General features: G+C 36.8%; 2 protein-coding genes and 1 long non-coding RNA gene across 4 annotated transcripts in view; 1 reads left to right on the forward strand and 2 right to left on the reverse strand.

The window, feature by feature from the left end:
- Positions 1–31: 31 nt before the first annotated feature.
- Positions 32–1,493, reverse strand: LOC127832099 (uncharacterized). Its single transcript, XR_008026692.1, has 3 exons — positions 1,086–1,493; positions 859–934; positions 32–173 (listed from the first exon to the last, which is right to left on the reverse strand). It is a non-coding gene; the product is annotated as an uncharacterized LOC127832099 (long non-coding RNA).
- A 1,752-nt stretch (positions 1,494–3,245) lies between these two features.
- Positions 3,246–9,452, forward strand: LOC127832080 (zinc finger protein 181-like). 2 transcript variants are annotated; one of them, XR_008026687.1, is made up of 4 exons: positions 3,246–4,684; positions 5,654–5,830; positions 7,367–8,505; positions 9,003–9,452. XR_008026687.1 is itself a non-coding variant. In XM_052357251.1 (3 exons), exons 1-3 carry the CDS (start codon positions 3,382–3,384, stop codon positions 7,702–7,704), a joined length of 1,818 nt encoding a protein of 605 aa, XP_052213211.1. In that variant the 5' UTR covers positions 3,246–3,381; the 3' UTR covers positions 7,705–9,452. The 2 variants fall into 2 exon arrangements, 1 of the variants encoding a protein (XP_052213211.1); XM_052357251.1 differs by having other exon boundaries at positions 7,367–9,452.
- A 3-nt stretch (positions 9,453–9,455) lies between these two features.
- The window catches only part of LOC127832084 (uncharacterized), a 58,512-nt gene continuing 49,022 nt past the window's right edge, over positions 9,456–18,945 (reverse strand). The window contains exon 12 of the mRNA XM_052357260.1: positions 9,456–17,398. Within this exon, the coding sequence (XP_052213220.1) occupies positions 17,318–17,398 (81 nt within the window). The 3' untranslated portion in view covers positions 9,456–17,317. The remainder of the gene's footprint in view (positions 17,399–18,945) is intronic.

Here is an 18,945-nt window from a genome sequence, read left to right on the forward strand (position 1 = left end):
TATGGCAAAAAATGTTAAAGTTTGACGCAAACAAACAAACAAACAAACATACAGGGCAAAAACAATAATATAAATACCTCTAATTTCCTTCTTGGTCCAACAAAACAGGACGATTCAAGTGTTTTGAATAATCTATTGCTGCTAACTGACACCTGCATCTATAAACAGCATAGCTGAAAAAAAAATAATTTTAGAAATGAAACTCAGAAAATATAACGCAACTCATGTGAAAATCTGCCTTTAGGACTTTGATGATGTTACACTAGATATGAACTAATTCAACACCAATGACTTGACATATTCATAATCAGAATTCATTTCTTGATTTACTACTAGTTGTTTAAACATCCTGTGAACAAATACAAAAATCCTGTTCACAAATAATTTAACTATCACATGATGAAACAAGAGCACCGCATAATGGGTGCCATGCTGGGCTTCGAAAGCTTGTCAGATTTTTTTTTTTTAGAGGCCACAGTGACATTGACCTAGTGACCCAAAAATGTGGCGTGGAGAACTCATCAAGGAGCATCTACATATGAAGTTTCAAAGTTGTAGGTGGAAGCACTTTGATTGTAGAGCAAAATGTCAAAGTTTTAGCACGACGCAGGCGGACGACACGACAACGACGAGCTGGCTATGACAATACCTCAGGTTGTCTCCGAAAACAGCCAACTAAAAATATTCGTATTTTAGTCATTCAGGCAGTTTATTACGAGACTTATCACAAAGGGTACATCATTTTTACATTATTAAAATGTAAATTCTCAAAAAGAAAGAGCATACATTCCTTTGTTCAATGAGCATGTGTTCATGAAATAAAAAAGAAACACTTTACACATGGAACTTTTTATTTACCTGAAAGCATTTCGCTTTGGAGCATACATCAAAAGATGATTGTTGAAGCTCTCTAGTTCAGAAGTAGACTGTAGTTCTGAAATTTAAAAGCATATTTCATTTCTAAAACAAATCTTTTATACTTAAAGGATTTGTGTGTGTGTTTAAGTCAAATCGTGTTCATTATGTAGCAAAATAATAACGGAAAAGTTGCTTTGACACACAAACTGAAAATGAAGAAGACTTACGCATCGATCAATATTTCCATCATTTTCTCGTCCTTTTAAATCCCAGTAGCTTCTTTAACTCTTCTCCATCGATCACACTGAATACCAATGTCTAGTAACCTTTCCCTTTTAATACACCTGTACCTTGCATCTCTTGTTTTTTTAGTCTTTTCTTAGCGCTAGCACTTGTTTTTGTCTGAACCATCTTGAATTCTGATGGCTTTCAGTTTTCGACCGCATATTCATATTTGTGAAAAGTGATTTTCCAATAAAAATATTGATTTAAATATGAAGTATATTTTATTGGTTGATCAAAAATATTCAATGAAAATTAATTATTTGCTCAACAAGCTAAATCTCTTTCTTTAGAAATAATGTAATTTCTATGCCAAAAATGACGGTACCATGTACCACGTGACTTGTCAGCTGATTTTCAGCTACATTTATTTTTAGGTCAAAAACGTCGAGCGGCGTTTTTGAAATATAATATGGAATTCCCAGCCGCTTGGGCTTATGTGATGGTTTGTGTTATACTTCCTTTTGTCTGCTTTGAGTTTTTATATCCTTAAATCAAAGGCGATAATCGTTTTTAATATCTAAAACAATAATTTTATGTTTTGTTCAAACCATAATCCATTGGACAGTCCCTTTAAAGAAAGCACTATAATAATTTTTATCCCCACGATTTTTGAAAAAAAGGTGGGGATATTGTGGTTATCTCCGCCGTCCGTCCGTCCGTCCGTCCGTCTGTCTGTCTGTCTGTCTGTCCGTCCGTCCTGGCCACTATCTCCTCCTACACTAAAAGCACTAGAACCTTGAAACTTACACACATGGTAGCTATGAGCATATGTGCGACCCTGCACTATTTGGAATTTTGATCTGACCCCTGGGTCAAAAGTTATAGCGGTTGGGGTGGGGCCGCGTCAGAAATTATCACTCATTTTTTTAGGTTATTTTACATTTACTTCTTTATTTCTACACCGATTCACTTCAAATTGATACTGGACCTCTCTTATGACAATACGGTCAATCTCAACCATGCATGGCCCCATTCCCAACCCTGGGGCGCCCCGCCCACATAGGCCACACCCACCAAAAATTTCCATTTACTATAATTTTTTAATTTCTACACGGATTCACTTCAAATTGATACTGAACTTTTGTTATGACATTAGGGTCAATCTCAACTATGCATGGCCCCAATCCCAACCCTGGGGCGCCCGCCCACATAGGCCACACCCACCAAAAAATTCCATTTACTATATTTTTTTTCATTTCTACACGGATTCACTTCAAATTGATACTTAACTTCTCTTATGACATTAGGGTCAATCTCAACTATGCATGGCCCCATAACCAACCCTGGGGCCCCGCCCACATAGACCACACCCACCCAAAATTGCCTTAACTATAATTTCTTCATTTCTACACCGATTCACTTCAAATTGATATTGAACTTCTCTTATGACAATACAGTCAATCTCAACTATGCATGGCCCCATTACCAACCCTGGGGCGCCCCGCCCACATAGACCACACCCACCCAAAATTGCCTTTTACTATAATTTCTTCATTTCTACACCGATTCACTTCAAATTGATACTGAACCTCTCTTATGACAATACGGTCAATCTCATCTATGCATGGCACAATTACCAACCCTGGGGCGCCCTGCCCACATATGTCACACCCACCCAAAATTGCCTTTTACTATAACTTCTTCATTTCTACACCAATTCACTTCTAATTGATGATGAACTTCTCTTATGACAATACGGTCAATCTCAGCTATGCATGGCCCCATTACCAACCCTGGGGCACACCTAGGTCAAACATTCGGCGTGGGGATACGCGTCGGCCTCTGCCGCGCCATTTCTAGTTTACACTTGGTTTGTACAGCGGGGATTTCGGTACCGGCGTGCGTTTAAGTTCTTGTGTAGAATTACCGAAATGCCCGCTAAGAGGCAACTGATGTTGTCAAGAGTGCTTAATAATTAACATTAATATCATTTTTTGCACGTTAACATTCAAGCGAAGCCAAAAACCAATCATACAAATGACATTTTTGACCATCTCAGATTATTATAGAATAAGGGAGACCACTGCGTAGGAGATTGCCTTTTTATAAGAAAATAAGTTATCTCCTTTTGTGGGCGGAGTTAACACCGCACTACTTTGAGCAATTTCTCTTTGGGTGATGAATCTATCTGGAAAACAGCGTTCTCGGTTTTGAGCCGGTTTTGACTAGTGACTAGTGTCAATTTTGGATACCCATTAAATTGTGGGTAATTCGATGGTGCGCTGATGACCTGTCGAGATGGTTATAATATTTTCTAAAACAACCAGCCTTTTGGCAAACGAATATGTTGCCCAATTCCCCAAGCAAAAATTGTTTGCTGCCTTGTTCAAAGTTTCTGAAGACACTGGTGTTATACTTACTAAAGAGAAGAATTCGATTGTTATTTCGGGAGACTGGGTCGATGTAGCTAGTGCCCATGCAGCACTAGAACATTATCTTGAAAACAAGAATCAGTTTGGCGACTTCGAAGAGCCTAAGCTAAGAGAGTTTGAGGCTCAAAATAAAAATATTGAAAATGCATGTCAGAAACCTGTCAAACGAGTGAGAAAACCAAGGACAACAATTCTGCCCAACAGAAACAAGTCAAATGGTTTGCCAGAACCTTTGATTATGCAGCCAAATGAATTTGAACCACAATTAACCCTTCAAGTGGATAATATCTTTCAGAACTATGTGAAAGCAACAAAAGCCACAGATGAATGTCATAGATTAAATAATGAATTAGAAGCCAAGAATGGTAAATTCCTTAATGACTCACCTGACACAACAGCTGTTCTAGAAACAATTGAAAATGGTTTAAAGTCAACAATTGACAAGTCATTAGAAGTTGTGATCAAAAAGGAAATAAATGAACATGAATTTGAAGGTGACACAGATGTTGAAGACCATTTTGATGTAAATCCACTGAAAACAGCTTCAAACCCAGTCTCTGATAGTGATGTAAATGATGATATATCCAAAAAAAATTTACACAGCCCTGTATCAAATATGAGTAAACAAATCACTAAACCAAAAGCAACACAGAAGAGGAATAAAGATAAGTCGAAAACCTATATTAAAGGAAATGACAAAGTTGAAATGAAATCTTATGAATGTACTGAATGTAATTATAGAAGTCTTAACAAAAAATACTTTATGCGACACAAGCAGAGAATGCATAATTTTACATTAAAATGTGACGAATGTGGACGTGTATTTGGACTGAAGACAGATCTTCGTCGGCATATCTCATGTGTTCATAGGGAGCCATCGTTTTTTTGTGAAGTTTGCCAACTCCATTTCAAATTTCGAAAATCTTATGTCAGCCACATGAAAACTCATGATTCTAATTATGTTAAGCCAGAATACCCATGTGAAAAGTGTGAAAAAACATATGATACTATATGTGGACTTACAAAACATGTCAATGCACATCATCTTGGCATAAAGAAGGAATCATATGTTTGCCCAACCTGTGGTAAACTATTCACTCAGAGGCATTCCTACATTGAGCATGCAAATGTACATGCAGGGATAAAGCCATATGTCTGTAATGAGTGTGGTAAGTTGTGATCAGGAAAGCAATGGTGTTTATGTCCTTTGCTTATTAAGTATTATGGCTTTCAAAAAATCACATCTTTTATAAATTAATAATTTCTTTTTACGCCTGCAATTGTATTTCATCACAGGAGTTTGAAATTCTATACATAAAGCTAATCTAATGGCTAAATAATAAAATTATTTACCCCTATATAGTTTATAGACTTATCGAAAAAAAATCAAGAAAAGTTGAAAAATGTTCAATAGGGGACTCATTTTTATATAGTGACAGTAAAAAAGTCCGTTAAGTCTATACTATATAGGGGTATATTTTTTTATTATTCAGCCATTATATATAAGCTTTATGGATAGAATTTCAAACTCCTGTGATTTCATTAAAATATTCCCAGATATTCGGAATGGCCGCTTTTAAAGATTTTATGTAAATTGGCAAAAGTATTTGAATCTAAACTACTTGTGCAAAGTTTAGTAAAATGACAATAAAAAAAGGAATGTAATCTAGGGCAAGATCTAGAATAAAATAGCAGGGTGCTCGGTCAAATTTAGCTCCCACCACTCTTTGTCCCTCAAGACTGGTCAACATGGAGTGCTAAAATGTCTTGAAATGTACATTTTTGCAAATGTGTTATGGCACTTGCAGGGCTTCCCCTGGCTCAAAAACTTCTTTAGCCTAATTCGCCTTGCGTTGGCAAAATTCTTCTATTTTTTGCTATTTAAGTTTTGATGAAGAAAAATGTGTAGCCAAATAGAATTTTCTTTAGCCAAATAGGTCAATTTGTAGCCATTGGCTAATTTGGGGAATCGCAGAGTATGCCCTGACTTGAAAATACTTAAATTTTACTTTCAAAGTTCACTAAATTACGAGTGACTTTTTTTAGATTTATATGTTAAAAATTTAAATTTAATTACAATTGGTAAATATGCAATATGAACTTGGCAAACAAGTTTAATATAAATTGTTCTTTTGTAGGAAAGGCTTTCTCCTATAATTCGTCTTTGCGGGAACACAAAAACCTCCATGATTCAGAGCAGAAAAAACATGAATGTGAGATCTGCAAGAAAACATTTGCTCAAAGGACTGGTCTTCATATGCACCTTAAGACTCACAAAAACACCAGAGATTATATTTGTCAGATATGTGGGAAAGGTAACATTCAGTTTTGAGTTACAGCAACAACATTTGCTTTTAGGGTAATATCGTGAAAAATACTTTTCTCTTTAAAGGGAGATTATAAATATTTTCACTAATGCGCGCTCACCTGTGGTGAGGGCATCAGTGTAACACATCTAGTTGGTTCTTTTTATTTGGATTTGCTTCTTTCTAGGTAAATTCATAAGGATTTAGTTCTGGATGTTTCCTGATCTATATAATAGAACAGGATATACAGGGCTTGACATTAAAGGTAGTTTGATTGGTGTGGGAAACCAAAATATAGGTCTGGACAAGTAAATAAAAAATAGTCTGTTTGTCCTACTGGAATTGTGAACAAATTCAAGGTTTTCTGTTCCTGAAATAAACTAGCAACAAGGGACAAAATTGTCACAAAACCAGGTTTTCATTGTTAAAAAAAAATCTGATAAAGGGAGAAAACTCAAACTGAACTTTTGAAATGAACAAACAAAATTAACCCCCTTTGTAAGTTTGTTTTTAAAAAAAATCTATTTTTAGTCGTGGCGACCTTGACATTGGATATATTGACGTGATTCTTTCGTGCGACACACCGTCCCATGATGGTGAACAAATGTGCCAAATGATTTTAAAATCTCACAATGAATGACATAGTTATGGCCAGGACAAGCTCATTTATGGCCATTTTTGACCTTTGAACTCAAAGTGTGACCTTGACCTTGGAGATATCGACGTAATTATTTCGCGCGATACACCGTCTAATGATGGTGAACAAATGTGCCAAATGATTTTAAAATCTGACAATGAACGACATAGTTATGGCCCGGACAAGCTTGTTCCGCCAGCCAGCCAGCCAGCTAGCCAGCTAGCCAGCCCGCCCGCATTCGCCAATCTAATAACCAGTTTTTTCCTTCGGAAAACCTGGTTAAAAATTATGCAATTTGGCCAGTATTCAATAACACAACTTGAAATTTAATTGATAGAACACAAAGTTTTCAGATACACTATACTGCAAACATGGGATGAAATAATGATAGGATGATCTGTCTGCCAATCCATCATTCTCTCCATATTTTTTGTCCCCTACCTGTTTTAGCAGAGGGGTCTTATGGTTTGCGCTCTGTGCGTCTGTCTGTGAGACTGTCTGTCAGTCTGTGAGACTGTCTGTCATACTTTTCTGGATCCTGCGATAACTTTTAAAGTTTTTTATATTTTTCCATAAAATTTCCTGATATGTTATGGTCAGTTAGACTATGTGCAGAAGGCATAATACGATGGCGTTATGTCATTCTTAAAGGCCATAATTTGTTCCATCTTTGATGTTTATAAAACTTGCCTAAAGTCTTCAATTTATTGACAAGATGTGCCAGTAACAGTTGGCCAAGGTCACCCTTGATGGTCATGGGATAATATTTTTCAGTCCTTGAGACAAATTTAAGGTCATAAGAATGATGAGTTACAACATGTTCTGCTTGCATAACTGTCTTTATTATTGTTACAACAACAACATTTTTATCAATAGCTAGTCTTCTTACATTATTTTTATTTCTCAAGGTTTCACACAGAAGCAAGCACTGCACAGACACGAACGGATTCACAATGGTGACAAGCCTTTCCAATGTACATTATGCCAGAGGATGTTCAGTGATTCCTCCATCCTACGACGTCACATGATACTTCTGCATAAACGTGATCCAAAGGACCCTGGGAGTTGGAAGAAAGAAATCATCAATACCGGGAAAAAAGCAAGTGATTTTTACTTTGAAGGTGGGTCTTGTCACAATGCAGACAGAAGAGATGGTCAAGTAGGCAAAATGTCGGATACTCTCGCCTCCAGTTCAGTCATAAAAGATTCACCAGATACTTTATACTTAAATACTGTGTCTAAATAAGATAAATAACCTGTGAAGAAAGAATGATCTGCAACAAAAAATGGTTTTGAACAATAGTCACCTCCATGAGATGGTCTAAGATGTCTTCCCAGGGGAAAATGTTTCAGCAATTTAGATACAGATTCCCAGTCTTCACCTCTCAATTAAAGCACCCCTTCAAACATTTCTAATACTGAAATGAGCATGGTGCTAGAAATAAGCTAAACATTGTTCAATTATCAAACTAACTACTTCAGACTGAACTGCCAATGCCTCCTGACAAAGTGGCATGCTGGGAGTGACAGTTCTAGTTTATTATGTTTTTTTTACAGTTTTCACTTTAATTTTTTACATGATGTTATCTAAGCATTGAGGGGTTAAGATCACTCATTTCGCGATTGATTCTGGTCACAGCAGTGCAATTTCTTATGCCTGGATGTATTCAGTTTACCCTTGTTGTTAGTTTTCATAGTTTCACTGTCCACCTTGTTCAGTCTTAGCATAATGATGTTACTTTGTCTCTTTGTCGTTTGATCAATAACATTGGTACATGTATTTCACTATATTAAAAACTAGGAAGTTGACAATAATGTTACTACAATTCTTATTTTAGATTTTTATGCCCATGAAGGAGGGCATATAGTGATCGAAGTGTCCGTCTGTCCGTCATTCCGTCACACTTTGGGTTTAGGTTTGCTCATAACTTTTATGTCGCTTCAGATGTAACCTTTATAATTGGTATGCAAGTGTATATGGACAAGGCCTTTCCATACGCACACAAATTTTGACCCCTGTGACCTTGACCTTGGGGTCCCTGTTTAGGTTTCGAAATCTGCGTTAAGGTTTTGAAAAATGCTCATAGCTTCAATGTCCCTTGAGATGTAACCTTCATATTTGGTATGCATGTGTATATGGACAATGCCTTTCCATTCGCACAAACATTTTGACCCCTGTGACCTTAGAGTCCACGTTTAGGTTTCAAAATCTGCGTTTAGGTTTTGAAAAATGGTCAGAACTTCTAGGTCCCTTGAGATATAACCTTCATATTTAGTATGCATGTGTATATTGACAAGGCCTTTCCATACGCACACAATTTTTTACCCCTGTGACCTTGACCTTGAACTTAGGGTCCGGGTTAAGGTTTCAAAATCTGCATTTAGGTTTCGAAAAATGCTCATAACTTCTATGTCCCTTGAGATATAACCTTCATATTTGGTATGCATGTGTATATGGACAAGGCCTTTCAATATACACACAAATTTTGACCCCTTTGACCTTGAACTTAGGGTCCGCGTTTAGGTTTCGAAATCTGCGTTTAGGTTTCGAAAAATGCTCATAACTTCTATCAAAGCGTTTATAGGGGGCATATGTCATCCTATGGTGACAGCTCTTGTTTAAAGGATGTCATTGGATTCCTAAAGTTATTTTTATGTTTTTGCCCCATCTGTTTGTTGGTTTGCGTCAAACTTTAAAATTGGCCATAACTTTTGCAATATTGAAGATAGCTACTTGATATTTGGCATGCATGTGTATCTCATGTAGCTGCACATTTTGAATGGTGAAAGGTTAAGGTCATTCTTCAAGGTCAAAGATATGGCTTCAATGCGGCGCAGTAGGGGGCATTGTGTTTCTGACAAACACATCTCTTGTTCTTTTAATATTTTCACTACAGACTTAATTTAAAAGTTTGTAATACATTTTATAATAATAAAATATGATTATGTATGATATTAATACAAATATAAATAATAATAAATAAATCAACCAAACTATTTGTTATGCCATCTTTTATTGAAATTAAGTAACACTTACAAATGTGGACTGTACATAAAAGCATACATGTACTAAGTAAAGAAAATCTCATATAATTATCAAAACACATACAAATAATTGATTAAACAGATTGATCAAGTAGTCGAATATACAAAACATTAATTGTAGAGGTTGCTATTTTGAGTAATTTATAACAAACAACATGGCACACATAAAGTCAATAAATGTTTATTCAGCAACAAACATTGAAAAATGTTAACAAACAATACTTGCAAATAAAACACATTCTTTCAGCTCTTGAATTTCATAATATAATACTTGATCACGCAACATTATTACAAGTCCAAAAAAATCATTGTTTTAATGACAACAAGTTGTGTTGAAGATAAACAATCGTAATCATTTGCATGCCCTGGGTACAGGAAATACAATCCTAATGGCACTGCATTTCAAGCGACCACTGACCTAGTTTCTATCTCACAAGCGACCTACTGACCTAATTTCTATCTCACAAGCGACCTACTGACCTAATTTCTAACATTACACGACATAGTGATCTAGTTTCTATCTCACAAGTGACCTACTGACCTAGTTTCTAATATAATACGACACAGTGACCTAGTTTCTATCTCACAAGTGACCTGACCTAGTTTTCATATCAAGCGACCCTGACACAGTTTCTATCTCAGAAATGACATACTGACCTAGTTTTCATATCAAGCGAGCCTGATCTAGTTCTATCTCACTAAGCTATCCCCACTTGACAACTGCAAGGCTCAACATTAACTTTTAGCCACAATTTAACTGCACTCATGCCATGCAGAATTTCAGTTGTCCTGACCATACTGTTGTCTTTTATGACCATTAAATGAGCCGCGTTCTGAGAAAACTGGGCTTAATACCTGTGCGTAAAGTGTCGTCCCAGATTAGCCTGTGCAGTCCACACAGGCTAATCAGGGCCGACACTTTCCGCCTAAATTGGATTTTTGCTAAGAAGAGACTTAATTTAAACGAAAAATGTCATTAAAGCGGAAAGTGTCGTCCCTGCACAGGCTAATCTGGGACGACACTTAACACACATGCCCAGTTTTTTCAGAACACGACACAAATGTGTATATAATACGGTGCATGTACTTGCATAAACAAACATAAACAGTTCTGTTTTATTGAGCGATTACTCCAAAACCAGTACACGGCTAGAATATACGTTTCTTAAGTTATCTTATAAATTGAAGTAATTAACAGTATTTATACTGTGAAAACTAATCATTCATTGTTATAAATTCACTGCTTCCGAAATGAAAATCCAAAATAAAAGACCATACAACTTAAACAGACAGCATGTTGAACAACTATAATTGAACATTCAAAGAGCATTTATACAATTTCTTCATTTAAACAAAAGATGTGTTTGTCAGAAACACAATGCCCCCTACTGCGCAGCTTTGAAGCCATATATTTGACCTTTGACCTTGAAGGATGACCTTGGCCTATCACCACTCAAAATGTGCAGCTCCATGAGATACACATGCATGCCAAAAATCAAGTTGCTATCTTCAATATTGCAAAAGTGATGGCAAAATGTTAAAGTTTTCGGACGGACAGACAAACTGACTGATGGACAGTTCAACTGATATATGCCACCCTACTGGGGCATAAAAAATCTAGATTAAAGTAAGAGAGATGTTTTACCGGTTTAGTTCAGCATTTGGGAACCAAATGAGCCACACTCTGGGAAAATGGGGCTTAATGCATGTGGGTAAAGTGTAATCCCAGATAAGCCTGTGCAGTCCATGGGTCAAGTGTAATCCCAGATAAGCCTGTGCAGTCCATGGGAAAAGTGTAATCCCAGATTAGCCTGTGCAGCCCATGGGTAAAGTGTAATCCCAGATAAGCCTGTGCAGTCCATGGGTAAAGTGTAATCCCAGATTAGCCTGTGCAGCCCATGGGTAAAGTGTAATCCCAGATAAGCCTGTGCAGTCCATGGGTAAAGTGTAATCCCAGATTAGCCTGTGCAGCCCGTGGGTAAAGTGTAATCCCAGATTAGCCTGTGCCGTCCGTGGGTAAAGTGTAATCCCAGATAAGCCTGTGCAGCCCGTGGGTAAAGTGTAATCCCATATTAGCCTGTGCAGCCCATGGGTAAAGTGTAATCCCATATTAGCCTGTGCAGCCCGTGGGTAAAGTGTAATCCCAGATTAGCCTGTGCAGCCCGTGGGTAAAGTGTAATCCCAGATTAGCCTGTGCAGCCCGTGGGTCAAGTGTAATCCCAGATTAGCCTGTGCAGCCCGTGGGTCAAGTGTAATCCCAGATTAGCCTGTGCAGCCCGTGGGTAAAGTGTAATCCCATATTAGCCTGTGCAGCCCGTGGTTAAAGTGTAATCCCATATTAGCCTGTGCAGCCCGTGGGTAAAGTGTAATCCCAGATTAGCCTGTGCAGCCCGTGGGTAAAGTGTAATCCCAGATTAGCCTGTGCAGCACGCAGGTTAAGTGTAATCCCATATTAGCCTGTGCAGTATGCTGATTAAAGTGTCATCCCAGATAAGCCTGCGCAGCCCACAAAGGCTTTTTAGGGACGATACTTTGTACCTTATCTGCATATTCGCTAAGGAGAGACTTTCTTTAAAGGATAAATGCCATAACAGCATAAAGTGTCGTCCCAGATAAGCCTGTGCACCTTACCAAAATGCGTTAAGCCCCATTTTCCCAGACCATGACTCAAATATTTGTTTGTCCAGGACAGTCAGACTTCCATTACTTTTTTAATGTCCAGCAAAAGGTTTTAGCATCAAATCAACCAGTAAAAAATATACGATATGTCATGCAATAAACATTAAATGTACTAAACAATAAACAATCAATACTACATAATTACAATATACAAGTATCGGAAGTATACCAACACAATAATCAATACAACATAATTACAATCTACAAGTAAGTATACCAAAACAAGGCTACATTTCATACATTATTTTGAGTAAACAAATAAACATAACCAAAATAGTGTGCTTAGCATACACAATATATCACATATACGTAATCATGTAACAGAAGACTATTCTCAAGCAATAACAGTCCCCTACCAGTGAAACTCCACCATTTTCATCAATATTTCTAGTCTATTTGTTGCCATAGCAACCAGAAATCTTGACGTAGGAACAATATGAAATGATGTGCATAATCTCCATATTGCATTCTGTCCATGTTTCAAGTTTCATGAAAAAATATGAAGAACTTTCAAAGTTATCACAGGATCCAGAAAATTGTGACGGACTGATGCACAGAGCGCAAACCATAAGGACCCACCGGTTTCACCGCTAGGGGACTAAAAAGTACATAACAAAATGATGAACAGTTGTAAATTGAAATCAACAATGTGGACAAAAGACTTCTTTTATTCCACAGCTTTTAATTTTGCCAGCACAGGCTTGATAATGGATAAATGTAGGCACCCATAGTTTGTTCTTCATAATGTTTATTTAAAATTTCTCGATACAGACACAAGTATCAAGTTAAACTTCATTATATTTATAAATGCTGCAGCATGTCTTAAATACCTCATTTTTATTTGGCACATGAACACATACCGTAAAATCATTTATATTTGTTGGTTTTTATGCCCCTGGTAGGGTGGTATATAGCAGTTGAACTGTCCGTCGGTCAGTATGTCTGTCTGTCCGTCCGGAAAAAAACTTTAACATTGGCCATAACTTTTTAAATATTGAAGATAGCAGCTTGATATTTCACATGCATATCTATCTCAGTGAGCTGCACATTTTGAGTGGTACAATTTCAAGGTGAACATCATCTTTCCAGGTCTAGGAATCGAAAAAACAAATCCAAGGGAAGTAATAAGCTTTAAATGGACATTATTATCTGACCTGCCAAATTATTATTATTTTTTTTAATAAATCAAAGTGGCGCAGTAGGGGGCATTGTGTTTCTGACAAACAATTCGTGGTAAAAGGTCAAGGTCATCCTTCAAGGTCTAAAATACAAATTCAAGGGAAGTAATAAGCTTTAAAGGGAGATAATTATTCAATATTGAACATAGCAACTTGATATTTGGCATGCATGTGTATCTCATGGAGCTGCAAATTGAGTGGTGAATCTACAGTCACGGTAATTTTAATTATTTGCTACTAAAAATAGAGAGTGGCTTTTAATTATTTGCTACTAAAAATAGAGATTTGTTAGAGACAATTATTTTCAAGGGAAGTAATTTATATAATTATAAATCTCATATTATATATTTTCTTACTAAGTATTTAACTTCTTTTCACAGTTACTGTACAGATTTTTTATTTTGATTATTTATAACTCAAATGAATGATTTGTCAAGTTTTTTTTTATTAATATAATTGTCATTTCTTTACTGTACTAATTTGTGAATTACAGACCCCCCCCCCCTGGTTGGATTGGACAAAATCCAAGGGAAGTAATAAGCTTTAAAGGGAGATGATTTCTATACCTGCCAAATCTCTTGTTCAATCTGAATTTTGTGGTCATGTTAATTTGCAAATTTTGATCTTAGAAAAAAATTAATTGTGTGGGTTATTTTCTGATTATTTTGTGTTAAATTTGTGGATCTGTTCACCCATAAAATAAACTTAATTTTTTTTTCACACGAATAATAGTAATGATTTTTTAAGAGTAACTATGGCAGACTAACGGATATGACTATATATGAGTAATACCTACATATATATTTTAATGTGCAAAATTGTATTTGTACCATAGAATATAATATATATGCATTCAATAGACAGAATATTTCATGTACATGTTTTGTGTAAGTTTATAAATACATATCTAAAAATACATTTTAACATTTAACATACATTTTAAATATTCAAATAAAACAAGAGCTTTGTCACAGACGTGACGAATACCCCCCCACATGCCGCATTGACACATAATATTTTGCATGTCGTCTTCACAAAAAACAGCGGACATCAATTTTTAAAACACACTAAGTGACCACTTGACCTAGTTTTTGACCCAGAAAGGCCCATGTGCTAACTGGGCCTTAAGATCATCTTCATAAAACTTCTGACCAAGTTTGGTGAAGATCGAATGTAAACTACTTGAATTAGAGAACGGACACCATGCTGAATGTTAAAAAACGCACTAAGTGACCCCGTGACCTTGTTTTAGGCCCGGAATGGCCCATGTTCAAACTTGTCCTAGAGATCATTTAGATAAAACTTGTGACCAAGTTTGGTGAGCATTGGATGAAAACTACTTGAATTAGAGAGCGGACAACATGGTGAGGTTTAAAATGCACTAAGATACCCCGTGACCTAGTTTTTTACCCGGCATGACCCATATTCAAACTTGACCTAGACATCATCTTGATACAACTTCTGAACAAGTTTGGTGAAGATTGGATGAAATCTACTTGAATTAGAGAGCGGACAGCATTGTGATGTTTAAAACGCCCTAAGTGACCCCGTGACCTTGTTTTTGACCCGGCATAACCCATATTCAAACTTGCTCTAGACATTATCAAGAAACAACTTCTGACCAATTTTGGTGAAGATTGGATAAAAACTACTTGAATTAGATAGCGGACAACATGGCGAGGTTTAAAATACACTTAGTGACCCCGTGACCTAGTTTTTGACCCGGCATGGCCCATGTTCGAACTTGACCTACACATCATCTAGTTACAACTTCTGACCAAGTGTGGTGAAGATCGGATTTAAACTACTTGAAATAGAGAGCAGACACCATGCTCAATGTGTAAAACGTACTAAGTGACCCCATTGACCTAGTTTATGACCCGGCAAGGCCCTATTCGAACTTGGCCTTAAGATCATCTAGATAAAACTTCTGACCAAGTTTGGTGAAGATCGGATGAAAACTACTTGAATTAGAGAGCGGACAACATGCTGAATGTTTATAACGCACTAAGTGACACCGTGACCTAGTTTTTGACCCGGCAAGGTCCATGTTCGAACTTGGCCTTAAGATCATCTAGATACAAGTTCTGACCAAGTTTGGTGAAGATCGGATGAAAACTATTTGAATTAGAGAGCAGACAACATTGTGATGTTTAAAACGCCCTGTGACCTTGTTTTGGACCCGGCATGACCCATATTCAAACTTGCTCTAGACATTATCAAGATACAACTTCTGACCAATTTTGGTGAACATTGGATATAAACTACTTGAATTAGAGAGCGGACAACATGGTGAGGTTTAAAACACACTAAGTGACCCCGTGACCTAGTTTTTGACCCGGCATGGCCCATGTTCGAACTTGACCTACACATCATCTAGTTACAACTTTTGACCCAGTGTGGTGAAGATCGGATTTTAACTACTTGAAATAGAGAGCGGACACCATGCTCAATGTGTAAAATGTACTAAGTTATCCCGTGACCTAGTTTTTGACCCAGCAAGGCCCATGTTCAAACTTGGCATTGACATCATCTAGATACAACTTCTGACCAAGTTTGGTGAAGATCGGATGAAAACTACTTGAATTAGAGAGCGGACAACATGCTGAATGTTTAAAACGCGCTAAGTGACCCCGTGACCTATTTTTTGACCCGGCAAGGCTCATGTTAAAACTTGGCCTTAAGATCATCTAGATACAACTTCTGACCAAGTTTGGTGAAGATCGGATGAAAACTACTTGAAATAGAGAGTGGACAACATGCTGAATGTTTAAAACACCCTAAGTGACCCCGTGACCTAGTTTTTGACCCGACAAGGCCCATGTTCGAACTTGGCCTAGACATCATGTAGATACAACTTATGACCAAGTTTGGTGAAGATCGGATGAAAACTACTTGAAATAGAGAGCGGACACTGAATACGGACCAACCGACAGACAGACAGACAGACAAGCTCACTCCTATATACCCCCCTAAACTTCGTTTGTGGGGGTATAAATACATAATTATTATAAATACAATTTACAAAAAATAAACTTACTACAAAAAATAAACTTACAACTTTTCCGTAAAGCATATTATGTGTGACCTATATTTTGAGGTAGGTAGACACTTATAACACATGAATTACAGTCGTAATATGGTGAACATTTGTCGTAAATAATTTGTTAATTGAATGGAAAAAAAATGCAGTAACAGTTTAATTTCAACAAGCTGTTGTATGGCCAAATTTAACATATAAGGTTGACCTTGACCTTTTAGGTAGGGAGACAGATGTAACATGCGACACTCTGTTCTCTTGATGGTCATTTGTGGTTGATTATTTTAAAAATGCATGATGAATGGCAAAATTACAGTTCTGACTAGCTGTTTTATTCCCAATTTGATCTTTGACCTCTATGTCTAATCATGACCTTTGAGATAGAAGGACATGTGTTACAAGTGACATGCTTTCTCCTCATTTGTGGCTAGTTATTTTGACATTGCATGATGAATGATTCAGTACCCACAAGGTGTTTAAGGCAAAAGTTGACCTTTGATCTTAGCATGACCTTGACCTTTGATGATGGGAGAGTGGTGTTAGTTGCGACAAGTCATCTCATGATGGTGTACATTGGTGGTATAAAGTTATTTTTAACTTACTCTAACAATTACAACGTTACAGTCCATACAAATTCCGAGGCAACCATGCACACTAACACATACACTTGACCATTAAGGTATTTACACAAATAGCCCTCTAACATGTATCTGGAATGTGATTTGTCACTCATATTGTTCTTTTACTGCTAGACGATCTGCGAGCATTGTTTCAGAATCAAGTTTATAGGGCACTTATATGGTGAATGTGAAATGTAAATAAATTAATCATTGATTTGATGAAGGTGAATAAAATGAATCTTTTCAGAGAATGATCTGTGATGAAACAAGGCACAGGGTGCTGTTAATAAGGAGGGGCTATCTTCCATGGCTTCTTTTTTGCACTGAATTCTTCATCACCTTGATCACATTATACGGGTCTGCATTTGCACTGGAAGACTGTAAAAGATACATAATTCAGTTTCAAATACTTAGAAAATGCAAAACCTATCTTAACCCATTTATGCCTAGCGTCTAGAAAAAAGGCCTTTGCAAACAGCTTAGACCCAGATGAGACACCACATGATAAGGGTCTGCACTGTTTGCTTAAATGAATTTCTGTAAGAAATATTCTAAATATAGAAATAAACATACTAGACATCCCTAATTTTGGAAATAAATTGATTCAATTTAGAAGAATGAGAGAGTCCAAAAGGCATAAATGGGTTAAATGAGGTTTTTGCATGATGTCAAGACCATTTTGTATTTGCTGCTATATCCTGATGATGCGCCAAACTATCAATAAATTGACATTTGACAAATAGAAACAAGAGGGCCAAGATGGCCCTAGTTTGCTCACCTGAGAGGAGTCGGTTCATTCAATCTTTACCACATGTCAAACTTGACCTAGATATTGACCAAACAAACATCCTGGTCAAGTTTCATCATTATTGAACCAAAGCTCTGGCGTAGGGAGAGTTTTTGTTTTTGTAAGATTTTAAATGGTGACCTATATTTTGAGTTGACCCCCCTTACCAAACATCAAATTTTGTTTACAAGGATGTTTTATAATATAATGAAAATTTGGGCAATCAAAGGGCAATAATTATGGCATTAATTATGTGATTTTGCTCATCATCAAACTTGACTGAGATCTTTCAGCAACTTTGATGAAGAATGCTTGAGAAATGTGAATGCTAGAGTGTTTACAAATTAAATGTGGACAGACGGAAAGTGGACAAAGACCAATCCTATATCCTCACCTGAGCAATCAGGTGAGCTTAAAAGTGTGTTTCACCGATCTAAGCCATTTTCCAACATGTCCGAGAAATCAATAAAACCAATGTATTGACTAAGTTTCACGATGATTAGGCAAAATATGTGACTTCTATAGTGTTTGATCAGAAGGTTTCTCTATATAGTCACATAAGGAAAACTGCCCCAACCCCCTGGAAGCCATGTTTATTGACCCATCAATCGGGACCATTTGCAAACTCATCTGAGATATATATAAAACCAATCTTTTCACCAAGTTTCATGATGATTCGGCAAAAAAAGACTTCTAGAGTGTTAACAAGCTTTTTTTTACTATATAAATATAAGAAAACTGCCCCGCCCCCTGTCAGCCATGTTATTCAACTGACCGGAACCATTTTCCAACTCAACTCTCGTATCAAGGAAACAAATGTTCTGAACAAATTTCATAATTGGGCAAAAAATTTGACTTCTAGAGTGTTCACATGTTTTCATTACGGTATATACATATAAAGAAAAATGCCCCGCCCACTGGCGGCCATGTTTTTTCACCGATCTGGACCATTTTGAACTCGTCCGACATAACAATAAAACCAATGTTTTGATCAACTTTCATGATGATTGGGCAAAAATTGTGACTTCTAGAGTGTTTACAAGGTTTCTCTATAGCCAAAGAAGGAAAACTGCCCCGCCCGCTGGCAGCCATGTTTTTCAACGGACCGGAACCACTTTTGAACTCAACCAACATATCA

This window comes from Dreissena polymorpha, chromosome 5 (genome assembly GCF_020536995.1).
Source record: "Dreissena polymorpha isolate Duluth1 chromosome 5, UMN_Dpol_1.0, whole genome shotgun sequence".
Lineage (NCBI taxonomy): Eukaryota > Metazoa > Mollusca > Bivalvia > Myida > Dreissenidae > Dreissena > Dreissena polymorpha.